This window comes from Priapulus caudatus, unplaced genomic scaffold (assembly GCF_000485595.1).
Source record: "Priapulus caudatus unplaced genomic scaffold, Priapulus_caudatus-5.0.1 Scaffold24, whole genome shotgun sequence".
Classification (NCBI taxonomy): Eukaryota; Metazoa; Priapulida; class Priapulimorpha; order Priapulimorphida; family Priapulidae; genus Priapulus; species Priapulus caudatus.
The window spans coordinates 26,191-40,716 of record NW_014577085.1 but is presented as its reverse complement, the minus strand read 5'-3'; the positions used below and the strand labels follow the sequence as shown (position 1 = coordinate 40,716).

The 14,526-nt window shown below is 45.7% G+C and overlaps 3 protein-coding genes across 3 annotated transcripts in view; 2 read left to right on the top strand and 1 right to left on the bottom strand.

Moving 5' to 3' along the window:
* The window catches only part of LOC106813611 (dynein heavy chain 5, axonemal-like), a gene marked incomplete at its 3' end in the record, with an annotated part of 7,799 nt that extends 6,006 nt beyond the window's left edge, over nt 1-1,793 (bottom strand). Inside the window, exons 1-3 of the mRNA XM_014817796.1 lie at nt 1,737-1,793; nt 1,062-1,217; nt 264-425 (exon numbers count right to left, since the gene is read on the bottom strand). Coding sequence (XP_014673282.1) covers nt 264-425; nt 1,062-1,217; nt 1,737-1,793 — 375 coding nt within the window. The remainder of the gene's footprint in view (nt 1-263; nt 426-1,061; nt 1,218-1,736) is intronic.
* A 910-nt stretch (nt 1,794-2,703) lies between these two features.
* Nucleotides 2,704-6,753, top strand: LOC106813605 (monocarboxylate transporter 3-like). The gene is made up of 5 exons (XM_014817789.1): nt 2,704-2,902; nt 3,538-3,681; nt 3,896-4,777; nt 5,675-5,826; nt 6,613-6,753. Exons 1-5 carry the CDS (start codon nt 2,704-2,706, stop codon nt 6,751-6,753), a joined length of 1,518 nt encoding a protein of 505 aa, XP_014673275.1.
* A 2,698-nt stretch (nt 6,754-9,451) lies between these two features.
* On the top strand, nt 9,452-12,691 carry LOC106813596 (monocarboxylate transporter 12-B-like). The gene is made up of 4 exons (XM_014817777.1): nt 9,452-9,668; nt 10,355-10,498; nt 10,802-11,737; nt 12,504-12,691. Exons 1-4 carry the CDS (start codon nt 9,452-9,454, stop codon nt 12,689-12,691), a joined length of 1,485 nt encoding a protein of 494 aa, XP_014673263.1.
* The last annotated feature ends 1,835 nt before the right edge of the window (nt 12,692-14,526 follow it).

Sequence of the window (14,526 nt, the reverse complement as noted above, 5' to 3'; positions counted from 1 at the left end):
TCTGTACCTGTGTAGGCGCGACCCACGCCACGTCTTTACCTGTGTACGCGCGACCCACGACACGTCTTTACCTGTGTACGCGCGACCCACGACACGTCTTTACCTGTGTACGCGCGACCCACGACACGTCTTTACCTGTGTACGCGCGACCCATGACACGTCTCTACCTGTGTACGCGCGACCCACGACACGTCTTTTCCTGTGTACGTACGACCCACGACAAGGCTTTACCTGTGTACGCGCGACCCACGACACGTCTTTACCTGTGTACGCGCGACCAGCTCGCTGACCGAGCACGCTTCGTCCTGAGGCAGCTCTAGCAGGGCGTGAGTGATGATGCCGTCCAGCCCCGCCCTGATTCTGAACTCGTACATGTCGTTCACTCGTCCGGCGTCTAGCCGCAACTTCTGCAAGCTCTGCTTCACCTGGAACGCCCACGCAATCGCTGTTCACTGCGAACGCTGACTCGCGAAGGAAATCTCGAGTCGGAATCGCGTATGTGGTGACTTCAGACATTGTACGGTTATATTTATTATTTACGGGTTTTTATATTTTTAGGTGTTATTTTCACTTGATGCATGCGTGCATTAACTCAGGTATCTATAAGTACACGTGGTACATAATATCATACTACGCCAAATCTGAAGAGATTACCCCCCGGACGGATCGTTGGACAGATCTATTCAGGCCTACTATCTAAATATTAAAATCGTTACCTACACGGTTACTGTTTTACAAAATATATAACAACTATTGCAAAATACACTGATAGGCCTTATACTGCTGCTACTACTGCTGCTACTACTGCTGCTACTGCTACTACTGCTGCTACTGCGGCTACTACTACTGCTACTACTGCTACTACTGCTGCTACTGCTACTACTGCTGCTACTGCTGCTACTACTACTGCTACTGATGCTACTACTGCTGCTACTGCTACTACTGCTGCTACTACCGCTGCTACTGCTGCTACTGCTGCTACTACTACTGCTACTGCTACTACTGCTGCTACTACCGCTGCTACTGCTGCTACTGCTGCTACTACTACTGCTACTGCTTACTTTGTCAATAAAGTTGCACACATTGAGACTGGTCCACGTGATAGAAGTCAGCCCAGCAGAGAAGCTGTGATCCAACATGGCGACGTGAGGTGCCATCAGTGGTTCTAGGAAGGGTAGGATAGAGAGCCTCACTGCTCGGTTCTCCTCTAGTAGAGCCTACAGGGAACACGCAAAAACAGAAATCAGTGACAACGGCTGACGCAGCCACTAGTCTACTATACGGTTACCTTCTAGACAGCCCACGTGAAACGCCATTATTTTAGATGAAGTCAAAACGTTAATATACCACGTTATGCACGGTCTATGTCTCTTTGTGCTGACGCTGGGCTTGTCTCAGGGCTAATTACTGAGGCTGTCTCAGGACTAATTGCTGAGGCTGTCTCAACACTGATTGCTAAGCCTGTCTCAGGACTGACATTTCAGTCCGTCTCGGGTGACCCTGACAGTTGACCCTGCCTCAGTGCTAACAGCTGAGCTTGTCTCAGTGCTGATCGTCGACCCTGTCTCAGTACTAACATTCAGGCTGTCTGGGTGCTGACAGTTGATCCTGTCTCACCGCTGACAATTGACCCTGTCTCAGGGCTGACACTTCAGTCTGTCTCAGTGCTAGCAGTTGACCCTGTCTCAGTACTGACATTGAGTCTCTCTCAGTGCTAGCAGTTGACCCTGTCTCACCGCTGACAGCTGAGCTTGTCTCAGTGCTGACAGTTGACCCTGTCTCAGTACTGACATTTCAGTTTGTCTCAGTGCTAGCAGTTGACCCTGTCTCACAGCTGAGCTTGTCTCAGTGCTGACAATTGACCCTGTCTCAGGGCTGACACTTCAGTCTGTCTCAGTGCTAGCAGTTGACCCTGTCTCAGTACTGACATTGAGTCTGTCTCACTGCTAGCAGTTGACCCTGTCACACCGCTGACAGCTGAGCTTGTCTCAGTGCTGACAATTGACCCTGTCTCAGTACTGACATTGAGTCTCTCTCAGTGCTAGCAGTTGACCTGTGTCTCACCGCTGACAGCAGCTGAGCTTCGCTCGGGGCTGATACCTGCGGTTATCTGAAGACTGATTGCTGAGCTTCCCTCAGTCCTGATTACTGGGGCTATCGCTAAACCGATTGCTGACCAAGGGCATACACCAACCCCACTCTCCAGCGGTGTACATAAAGACCGCATTACCTGTATCAGCTGGACGACCGAGCTACGCCCACAGATGATAGTAAGAACTGATTATAAACTGTGGCAAGCACACATACGGTCAAGAGCTAATAAAAACCTAAGAGGTGTTTATTAGCTCTTAATTGATACGCTCTTGATACGGTGTAAAGCTGTTTATTCTGCGCGCGTCTCTCTCTCTCTCTCTTTCTATACAGCACACGACATGCGAACGTACGAGCAACGTATGTACTCCGTGCCGGTAAACCCGTGAGAAGAAAAACAACAAGATAGCTGCAAATCGTGAAAGAGAAAAAAAAAGTTCCAGTGATCTAAATATTCTGAAGAATGTTCAATGTCATGACGAAGTGACTAACGGTATCCTCGCAGACCGAGCGTGTTTTGGAATTTTTTTTTACATACTGCAAAACAGCCGAGCGTTACCATCGCGACGACGTGCATATATATAATACATATATATATATATATATAATACAATGACTGGAGTCGTGAAGCCACCGGATGGAGGCTGGGGCTGGATGGTGGTGCTAGGTACGGCCGTGATCATGGCCTTCGTCTGGGGTCAGCAGAAGGCGTTCGGCATCTACATCATAGACATCAGCGATGCACTGCAGGTGGATACAGCGCCCACGGCTCTCATTCAGGGACTGAACCTAGCCTTTCTCTTCGGGATGGGTGAGTAGTAGTAATAGTAAGCCGTAGAAGCAGGCATCGTGTGCGATTTGCTGGCACCTCAGTAATAAGTCCGCCATGTGCTACATAAAACGCGTGAAAATCCCGATAGCTAGGTGGCATTCGGTCAATGACATGTCGTATTTACTTTCAGCGAGAAGTAAACAGAGAACCGGTTACATACGAGTAGATAACCCGGTATATATTCCAATACATATCCCTGTCATCAATATATCGTAAGCGAGAAAATCTCATACTTTCTGGAAATAACGTCGACATTACGTATTTGCAGCAAGTATGAAATTTTCTCGCTTATAATATACTAACAAGAGCGTATTAAGTACTTAATACATAATTAAATTATTTCCACCAAGTATGAAATTTTCTCGCTTATAATATACTATCAAGAGCGTATTAAGTACTTAATACTTAATTAAATTATTTCCACCAAGTATGAACTTTTCTCGCTTATAATATACTATCAAGGGCGTATTAAGTACTTAATACTTAATTAAATTATTTCCATCAAGTATGAAATTTTCTCGCTTATAAGAGCGTATTAAGTATGCTTAATACTTAATACTTGATACGCTCATGGTGTCATCGTTCTGGTGATAACAATCTGGTGTTTACTGCAGGTCCGCCAGGCAGTGTCATGTGTAGGAGGGTTGGGCACAGGGCTGTGGCCATGACAGGAGCTGTACTGGCCGCGTCTGGCCTAATCCTGAGTTACTTCTCCTCAAATCTCATCCTCCTCTACATCTTGTACGGTGTGGTGAACGGTTAGCATTTATTATTTCCAGTACTTTTCATACAAATCACTTCATACTGAGTTACTCACAAGTAACCCCTAGTTATCTTCATAAGAAAAGAAAATCCTCATGAAACGCGGAAAATTTATTTACTGCGAACAGGATCGTAAGAATCATCATACTAATGCTCTACCACTGCACTAATCCTCGATGAATAATTATTTTCTCTGTGTGTGTATTGCAGGCATAGGAGGTGGCTTGCTGATGATCAGTATCTTCGCAGTACTGAACGAATACTTCAAGGAGCGAATAGCCTTTGCCACGGGGCTGGCCGTCGCCGGCAACGCCGTCGGTACCCTCGTCTTGCCGCTCGTCATCAAGTCGCTCAATGACAGCTACGGCTACAAAGGCGCTCTGCTCGTTAATGGCGGCATGGCACTCAACATGATCCCGTGTGCCGCCCTCTATCGGCCTCTGCGCAAACCGCAGGGGAGACAGGCGGGCGCGTGCGCGACGAGCGTCAGCACGAGGGAACTGATGGAGTATGCGCAGCCTGTCGCCGACGACCTGCCGCCGACGACGGCCGACGGTCGCGTCGACGCAGCCGAGAGCGTCCCGCCGCCGCCGCCGTCGTCCGACCATCGTTTCTCGTGGTCGATATTCGGCATCGGTCGCTACTGGATCCAGACGGCCAGCTTAGTCTGCCTGCAGGTGCTAGTCGTCAACTCGAGCATCTACCTGCCGCGCGTCAGCATCGAAGTCGGCGGCGACGACGTCAACGAGGCGATAGCACTGTCGCTCGGCGCCATCACGTCGACGATCGCCATGGTCGCCTTCAGCGCCCTTTGGGACACGCGGATGTTCCGCAGCGCCGTGTCGCGCCAAGTCGCGTACTGCGTCGCGTGCGCGACGCTGGGAGTGGCGACGGCCTGCGTCGGGTTCATCGGCAACTACGCGATGCTGATGTTCTGGGGCGTCGTGACGCTGCCGCTGCTGGATACGGCCGCATACTCGCCGACGTTCATGATCCTGCGTGACGTCGTCACGCCGGCGCGCTACTCGGACGCGCTGGGTGTGAGCATGCTGATGATGGCGCCCATCAGCTTCGTGTCTCCATTCCTCATCGGTACTAATACTGCTACTACTGCTGATACTATTACTACTTCTACTACTAGGCCCCCTACTACTACTGCTACTGCTACTGCTGCTGCTAGTGGTGCTGCTGCTGCTGCTGCTGCTGCTGCTGGTGGTGGTGCTGGTGCTGGTGCTGGTGCTGGTGCTGGTGCTGGTATGGTGGTGTGCTGGTTCTGGTTGCTTGCTGCTGCTGGTGTGTGCTGGTGTTGGTGGCTGGTGTTGATGGTAGTGGTGGTGGTGGTGGCTGGTGTTGCTGCTGTGGTGGCGGTGGTGCTGCCTGCTGGTGGTGGTGCTTTGGTACTGCGTGCCTGCTGCTGCTGCTGCTTGCTGCTGCTAACTGCTACTGCTACTGGCTATCTACTGAGCTACGTGCTGCTATCTGCATACTGCTATGTATTACCCTGCTGCTGCTTGCTGCTGCTGCTGCTGCTGCTTGTTAACTGCATACTGCCTACTATGCTGCGTGCTGCATGCTGCTGCTGTCTGCTACTCTCTCTCTCTCTCTCTCTCTCTCTCTCTCTCTCCTCTCTCTCTTCTCTCTCTCTCTCCCTCTCTCTCTCCCTCTTCCCTCGTCGTCCTCGCCCTCGCTCTAATTCTTTATCTGCTTCCCTTTATCTTCCTTCTTTCTCTTGTTCTCTTTCGCTCTCTCTCTCCCTCACTCGCCCCCTCTTTCCCTCTTTCTCCCACATCTCTCTCTTCCGTCATCTTCCTCAGCCTCGCTCTAATTCTTTATCTGCTTCCCTTTCTCTTCCTTCTTTCTCTCGCTCTCTTTCTCTCTGGCTCTCTCCCTCACTCTCTCTCTCTCTTTCTTTATTTACCAAAAAAAGCATATCAGCCTTCGATTACGAGGGAGCTAATTGGACTAACGAGCGGGTGCTTGTTCTTTCAGCAAGCATCTATGACGCGACGGGAACTACGGCAATGACGTTCGTGGCTCTGGGCACGTGTGCACTTGCTGCCGGCCTCGTCGGGTCGCTGCTTCCAATCCACGGCATCGTGTGCCAACAGAAGAGCACAGATGACAGCAACAACAGCGCGACAGTAAACCCCATCTAGGTCACAGCTATGACAGCAAACCGCAGCTAAGTATACGTTACGGAGGATATAGACTGCGCACCTAGCTAAGCTACTAGCTAGTATAAGCCTGACTTGGTCGGAAGATACAGAATGTGTAATCACGGTAGATGAATTGCAATAGCAGTAGAAAACAATAATGTATGTAGTCCATAACTGGAGAGATGATGCACGACAAGCTCACTCTTTACTCGGAGGGAAACCAAAACCGTCGATCGTCCAACAATATCAGTGCATTGTCACACGCGATGGCCATTTCGTAACAAAACTGAGGTAGATTTATTTCCCAACGCACACAGAAATGAGATTTAACGCTATTTTAGAATATTCTCGTTCTAATTCGTTCTTTAAGTATATTTAGCTAATTACTTCACGAGATAATAAAAGTTCATAACGTTCCATTTTACGTAGCGATGGCATATAGTCATTATACTTTATCCCGTACGAATAGCTCGGTGTTAACGTATGAACATAATGAGTCTAAACCTGCATCACAATATACTATGCTAGAATTAAATACTGTTCAATAATAAGGGTTAAAGTACTCGTTGCAGAATGTTAACGATTTTATAATAAAAGAACGGTTATTATTAGAACATTGCTTCTTCTTATCTGTAATTTATTATAATTTCTGTATTTCGTACACCCAAAATCGATCCGAACAAAAAAGCGCGTTGGCATGGTGACATGAGTTCATTACCACGACAAAATGTTGATATTAACTTAATGAGATTTGGTGTGAAGCGATTTTAGCTATTACGTCAACTCAACATCAGACTAGAGGCCGAGATTCTGCCCAACTATCCCGCGCGTGAGCTCACGGCCCGTGATCGTGATCTAACGCAGATCTTATATTCGGGGCTCCCGCGCGTGAGCTCACGGGAGCAGCCGTGATCGTGATCTAACGCAGATCTTATATTCGGGGCTCCCGCGCGTGAGCTCACGGGAGCAGCCGTGATCGTGATCTAACACAGATCTTATATTCGGGGCTCCTGCGCGTGAGCTCACGGTAGCAGCCGTGATCGTGATCTAACACAGATCTTATATTCGGAGCTCCCGCGCGTGAGATCACGTCGAATAGAATCGAATGCATAGATGACGTCGCAGAGGTGTCCGCATCATACTGACACACAACCAAGAAAAATAAAAATCGAAGATCTTCAATATTTTGTCAATTTATTCATTGTCAATTTCCAATATATTGTCGGGCAGCCTTACGCGATTTTTTTTACGAAAGCAAATTCGATCGTAAATTAATCGTTCTTTGAATTCCGCGGACATTCTTTCAATTTCATGGCGCTGGCCCTGTCGGGCGCTTACATACGATGGATTCGGATGGGATTTCCTACATGATTTTAACAATGGCTTTTTCCAGTGTATTGGTCACGGAAAAATAATCGAATGAAAGTGACACACGGAATACTTATCACATGAAAATACACCACGCGCAAAAATAGCTACACAGAAAAGTGGGTAGAAAATATGATGGATTATTCTGAAACTGCATAGCGGTATTTATTTCTGATTTTGAACGCATTGTTTAACATTTTGTTCATACCTCGACAAATTAAGTTCTGGAAACATTCGTTTTCAGGTCCAATTCCTGGCCCTCGCCAGCGCCCGAGTAGGTCAGCTATATATGTAGTCGGTTCTGGGTGTTGCCAGTCAGTGATTTTTATCTCATCATCACCCATCACGGGTATATATTGGTAACGAAAATAGTTGCCAAAATAAATATATTCGACGGTACATAGATGGGTAAAGATATTAGTGGTGATATTAGATCGTGTAGTGTTGTGTGGGGTGGGTCACTGGGTGAGGTATGTGTGTGTGTGTGTGTGTGTGTGTGTGTCAATTTCTAGCAGCCTTATCCTATATATGTCACGATTATAAAATAAACATTAACCGTTCACTCATACATGATCTTTCACCCATCTACACGTAGCATAAGATGTATCTCCACCTCGCCCAATGACTGATCGCTGCACTTGTCACACGGATCTGCGAGTCTGTACAGCAATACAAGTAGCACAAGACACAAGTAAGGCGGTAAGTACTTGCGAATTTTATGCGCTCTCACCTGCGATCCACGAAATCCAATTAGCTGCACATGCTAATAAAGTTTATCTCAGTTAGATCCAAATTAAGTTAAAAATAACTTACACTGACGAAGTTTTCGTCCATCTCTCCGATAGACTTCCTCATGTCTGATGTTTCAAACATCAGACCTGAGGAACAGTGTAAGTTATTTTTAACTTAATTTGGATCTAACTGAGATAAACTTTATTAGCATGTGAACTATAGAGATCCGATTAAATTATTCAATCACTAATTAGCTGCATATTACGCATGGCGTCAAGGCGCCGTATTAAAGAATTACGAGTTCTTGATGGTATGTCTATATCGTAACATATGCACATGGGCACTCGCTGGACCTCTTTGTGACGTTGCTACGATGAATGTGTTCATACATACACACGCACTTAATTAGCACACACACACGAACGAACGCACGCACGCACGCACGCACGCACGCACGCACGCGCGCACGCAAGCACGCATACACTGCCATCGTACTGTGTCACCATTGGTACACCAAGGTTAATCAATTTTCCTTTCCTCTTTTCCACGTATGCAGCAGTGGAACGTTGTGTATCGTTGTAATTGTTGCTGGTGCTATCTCCCAATCTCACTGCATACACGCATGGGGCGGCAAGCGATCACGACACAATTCAAACTAATATCGATAATATATATTACCGTCATCGTCTGAAAGAAATTATCATAATACTACAGTCACTAAATGATATAAATGAGCTGAATGCGAAAGATAAGTTTTGCGGTAAAATCTAACAGTAAAACACTACAAAACAACTAGCGTTATTAGTATTTAACTTTAATACATCCATCAAAATGCACACTAGTTGTGGTTCTAGAGAGCAATCCCTTTCTATTTAGGCGAAATTTAGCGATGATTAGATTAGTTCTGTTCATGCCATCGTGCAAAACGAGTTAAATCAATGAGGCGGCGCTCTCTCAAGTATTGCCTCTCGATATATATAATAGCAAGAGCTTATAATACTAATAAATTATAATTATAGCTAATAATTATAAGCTCTTGATAATATAATATAATTATAATAACTTGTTTCAGGTTCCAAACAACGAAAAAGACAACTAGACGAAAACAACGACCAAGACGAGCCGTCTATTTCCTGCACTCGAAGTAATGGCTTGAAACTCCGTTGTCTGACTTGTTTGATGATCAATGCCAATTCGGCAAGACCGACGAAAATTTTATGTTATAAAAATGATCAAAAGTTAGGCACGCGACATTCCGTGTCATAGAAAAAGCTGCTAACTCGGCTGCCGTCGTCACCATCAGTGATGTCATGCGTCAATAACAAACGTAGTAAGCAGTAAATGTATACGTAGTAACCGTATACACTGAATAAAATCGAATCTTGCGCAAAAAAAAACAATCGCAAAATTTGCCATCTGAATTCGTTCTCCGACGCAGTGTTGCTGTTCATCCAATCTACCCATCCATGTTTCTTGTGTAGGGAAGGTACACTTGTACGCACCTTTCAGCATGCGAAGAGGACCACCAAACAAGGACCGCCCACCGCCTCCAGACGGAGGCTGGGGGTGGGTCGTCGTGTTCTCCTGTTCGGTGTGCATGGCTCTGACGATGGGACAGGCGAGATCGTTTGGAATCTACCTCTTGGACATAGTCGAATCTCTTGATACGGACGTCTCCAGAGTAGCTCCAATACAAGGTCTCAGCCAGGCGATATCGATGATAATTGGTACGACATAGTGTAACAGTCGTTACGGCTTTTTGGTAATGGAGTTACTGCTAATAGCGTTTGAACACGCAAGCATTTAATTGGCAAAGCACGGGGGTGTTAGGTGTACAGGCCGTGTACTAGTGTGCATATCTGCCTCGCTGACGGACGAAATCATGTAAATGGGCGCGGAGAAAATGTGAAACTGAATCTTTGAAAACATTAACATTTTCGGCAAACGCATTTTTTCGCGTGCGATTCTCGTGATTTATAAAGGGTTCCTTTTATTTTTCACCATGAATTATATCACAGTCCTTGGACATTTTCTTAGCATACGCTTGGCTCCAATTCGAATGTATTCGATAAGATAACAAGAAAGACGAGATTTATAAGACGACATTAAGACGAGACAAGTCGATTAAGAGCAATGAATTAACCATACCATGAATATAATAAATGTACTATGACTTCCTGGCAGCAGGTTGATAACGTATTTTCACTTGTTGTACGAACAGTGGGTTAAAGACATACTATGAGTAAATTGAATGCACTAGGCCTTTCTGGTAACAGGTTGATAGCATCTTTTCGCTTGTCACAATAACGCTGAGAACTAAGGTAATTGTGTAACAAAATATCAAGAGCTAATAATATGAACGGTATTATTAGCTCTTGAAAATATGCATGTTGATTTGAACGTGTTGTTGCAGGGCCGGCGGCGAGCGTTATGATAAGAAAGATTGGACTCAGAACAACGGGTATTATCGGAGGATTTCTCGCTGGCCTTGGAATGATCTTGGGCTATATCTCCCATAATCTTGTCCTTCTCTACATTACCGTTGGCGCCATCAATGGTAAGTTCCGCAATTGCGAACCGACTTCTTTCACACTGTACACAACACATTTAGAATATAACTCCCCTCTCGTCTAATTAGCTCGATTCGAAGCATGCAAGCAAAACTACAACGTTGTTTTGGTGTTTCGCTTATGACCATAAAACAATACCACCTTAATATCAAGCAACATCACAAGACAAGTGTTTTTGCACGTCGATACACGTGCATCTAACACGACCGAACAACCGAATCGTCGAACATTATCAGGTATCGTTTAGATGAAGAACCGCGCTGTTACATCTCAAGTCGTCTTTTTTATAGGAGTTGGTTCGGGCATAGTCAACATAATTACATTCGGAGCCATTAGCGCATACTTCGAAAAACGCGTAGCTCGCGCCATCGGCATGGCGATGGCAGGCGCCGGTTTGATTGGTCTGCTGATACCGCTGCTCGTGAAATGGCTGATCGACGAGTACCGCTACACGGGAGCGATGCTCATCAACGGCGCCATCATCCTCAACATCATCCCACTCTGCGGTCTCATCATTCCGCTGGAGGAGCTCGCTAAAGCGGACAAAGCCGCTGCGAGCACGCCCGCAAAGCCGTCATACAATACGAGCCTGAGCACGAGCCAGCTGCTCGAACACAGCGAGTCAACTGTCTTACCAGAAACCGACGGAATGGCGTCAACGAACGACAACGTTTCGATAAACGTGGACAAGAGGGAAGCGGCCGGCGGTCCGCCGCCGCCTCCTCCCGCAGACAAACCGCACACGTTCGCATGGGACATACTCAAGGACGCTCGCTTCTGGATCATCTGTCTCTGCCTGATCTTCGGCGATGCGGCCGTGATGAACTTCATCATCTACCTGCCGCTGCTGAGCGTCGAGATCGGCGGCGACAACATCAACGAAGCCATCAACGTCTCCCTGAGCGGCGTCATCTCTGCAGTCAACATGCTCGCCTGGGGCGCGCTCTGGGATTTCGGCGTCTTCAAGAAGCCGATCTCGCGTCAGATCGGATTCGCCGTTCTCGGCATCGTCAACGGCATCGTCGTCGGCATGACGGGCGTCATCAGCAGCTACTCGTTTCTCATGGTCTGGGTGATTTTCATACAGCCGACGCTGAGCGTCGGCTCCGGGTCGCCCCTGCACGTCGTCATACGCGACATCGCGACAATGGAGAAGTTCCCGGACATGTTCTCGGCGTCGGGCTTCATTCGCTCGCCCTTCACGTTCCTGGGTTCAATCGTCGTCGGTAAGCGCAGCACGGTTTCACTTTATCATCACTTTGTTATCAATTGATTTCTTTTTTTACTGACCCTTATACTTACTTATACGTATTATTTTTTTTTTTTCACTTATTTGTAATGGCGCACAATTTATCTCTCTCTCTCTCTCTCCTCTCTCTCTCTCTCTCCTCCGCTCTCTCTCTCTCTTCTCTTCTCTCTGTCCTCGCTCTCCTTTCTCTCTCTCTCTGCTCCTCGCTCTCTCTTTCTCATCTCTCTCTTCTCTCTCTTCCTCGCTCTCTCTCTCTCTCTCTCCCTCTCTCTCTCTTCTCTCTCTCGCTCTCTCTCCCTCTCTCTCTCTCTATGCCCTCTCTCTCTCTCTCGCCTCTCTCTCTCCTCTCTCTCTCTCTCTCTCTCTCTCTCTCTCTCTCGCTTTCCTCTTTCCTCTCTCCGCTCTCTCCTCTTTCCTCTCTCCGCTCTCTCTCTCTCTTTTCTCCCACCCCTTTCTCTCTCGTGTACGCTCGCGACGCTCTCTTTTTCTCTCTCCTCCACTCCCTCTCTCCAACTCTCTTGCTATGTTTCCCCTTCTCCTTCCCTAACTGTTGCTTACTCTCTCGTCCTGTTCACCTATAGAGTTTCTACGGATCTCGTCTCCATATAAAAGAATACCAGATACGTACCTTTTCCTTAACGAATTATACTCGTGGATTCGGAACAAAGCTAACGCATAATCAAGTGCTAATAGCCAAGTATATACGTGAGAATAGCTGATAACTAAAGCTGGATTTTTTCAAGGTGCTTTCTACGAAAAGATGGGTAGCAGTGCGAGCTTGGTCTACATGCTTCTGGGTGGCTGCGCAATGGCAGCGGGATTGCTGGGAATCCTAATTCCCATCATCTCGCTGACATTCTACGCACCTCCGCCACCGCCTCCTGAGACCGTCACGGACAAGGAGAACCCGACGGAGGACACAAGGTTTTGATGCGGTGACTATATCGCGTATATACAGCCTTGCGGCACCTATGCAAGTTTTACGACGCGTTCTCTATAATGCATCAGGAAGGAATCGCTTGGAATGCGCATGTGCTAAAACATCTTTTGAAAGAGAAGGAAGTCTACACCAGCCGTTGATGCGGTGACAATCACAGACAGCGTTCCGCCATCTAATCGATGCTTTGACACGGTGGTTCTCTATTTTCAGGGGGTGAATGAAAGAAAGAAAAACAAAGACAAAGACAAAGGCAGATGATGAGATGAGTAGATTCACCCGTGAGATTATGAAGCAGAGACCAACCACTTGGCATACACCCGCGCCAAAGCATTTTAAAGATATGTCATTGCCGAAGAGAAACAGCGTTGATTTTGTGTATTCTATTGTAAATACTGCCCCCTAAGGGTTATGGAGTTATAACATGGAACTTACTATCGGTTACTCTCGAACTACACAGGAGATATGAGACGAATAAACTCAAAGATACTGTTAGAGTTGGGAGGTAATTTTCGGTCGAAATTTCAATACCTGCTTTATTTGATAGATCGCACCCATTGGAAGCTATGTATACGTAGAAATTATGCATGTACCCTGCCAAACAGTTCCAAATCCCCGCATTAGTCAATTCTTAACACAGGCGTTCAATCATGGGAAATTTAGAAAAGTTAGTGCTAATATCTTCATTGTTAGAAATGCTGAAGTTGCTGATTTTTCAAACGCTATTTCTCGAAACTCACAACTCCTATTCCAATTTTTTTTAATGTTTCAATGCTAACATATCAAAAAGGAAAAAAGGCTCCCTAGAATTTAAAAAAAAAATTATATATTATAAGTTATGACTTTGTTTACGAAATTGTTGCGTTTTGAAAATCACTACAAATTTTCGTACATCTTTTCAAATTATTTCCTAAATTAAAGCATTCAACAAAATTCCAGGGACATTTTTTAGTTCATATTATAAACAACTTAAGGTTAAAAGTTTAGGTCCCAACTCTTTGCTGTTTCTGAGAAATAACAAAAAAAACGTTTTTTGTATAAATTAACAATTTTTGCCGTCACTTTATTTTTTTTTCATCGAGAGCATAGAGAGACATCTACATCTCTCTTATGTAATGGATATAAGTTTGATTGAATTTAAAGAGTAGTTATGTTGCAATGCCCTTTACAGTGTTACCCGTCCGTAACCCTAACAGTATCCTGAACTAGATGTCATTAGTCCTAGGTGGTTATAAAATTGAAACAGCGATTGATCCAGCTATCAAATACCTGCTCCTCCGTTGGCCTTCAGAGAAACGTTAATGGTACGACCTAGCATCACTGCTATCAGGGTAAAACAGAAGTGAAAGCTCCGGTAAACACGACTAATCGACTCTTGTATTGACCATGGTAGCGATAACAGATTACTACATTCCTAAGCATATATACGAGTGACAACGTCCTATTATGCTGACAGAGAGACCCTAGCAAATACATCCTTGTTAATTAGTGATTAAATTTGTGAATTCGTTTCACTGAGTGCGATATTCGCTGACGTAATATGCACGTATCTCTGATGTATGGAATGAAATGCCCATATTTCGCTACGTAGTTTCAAAAATAGCTTTACTGCACCGAGAGCGCGCTATTAGCAACCAAATTAGTATAGTATACGAGAAAAAAGTTAACGTCAAGTCTCATTTCGTTTCTGACAACGAGGTTTTGGTTCATTTACTCACCAAATACTTGCGCAATTCTATATCAATTTTTTGCACCCAAGTGTTTTATGCACTTTTACTTGCATTCATGAGCACAATAACGATATATTAATATTAACAAGTAGTATTATT

Bases quoted from the DNA above. Each gene is read 5' to 3' on its own strand.
- LOC106813605 (XM_014817789.1), top strand. From the start codon at position 2,704: ATGACTGGAGTCGTGAAGCCACCGGATGGAGGCTGGGGCTGGATGGTG. The intron at 3,682-3,895 runs GTTAGCATTTAT...TGTGTATTGCAG, and splicing joins CTTGTACGGTGTGGTGAACG to GCATAGGAGGTGGCTTGCTG. The intron at 4,778-5,674 runs GTACTAATACTG...TTGTTCTTTCAG, and splicing joins CGTGTCTCCATTCCTCATCG to CAAGCATCTATGACGCGACG.
- LOC106813596 (XM_014817777.1), top strand. From the start codon at position 9,452: ATGCGAAGAGGACCACCAAACAAGGACCGCCCACCGCCTCCAGACGGA. The intron at 9,669-10,354 runs GTACGACATAGT...GTGTTGTTGCAG, and splicing joins GGCGATATCGATGATAATTG to GGCCGGCGGCGAGCGTTATG. The intron at 10,499-10,801 runs GTAAGTTCCGCA...TCTTTTTTATAG, and splicing joins TACCGTTGGCGCCATCAATG to GAGTTGGTTCGGGCATAGTC.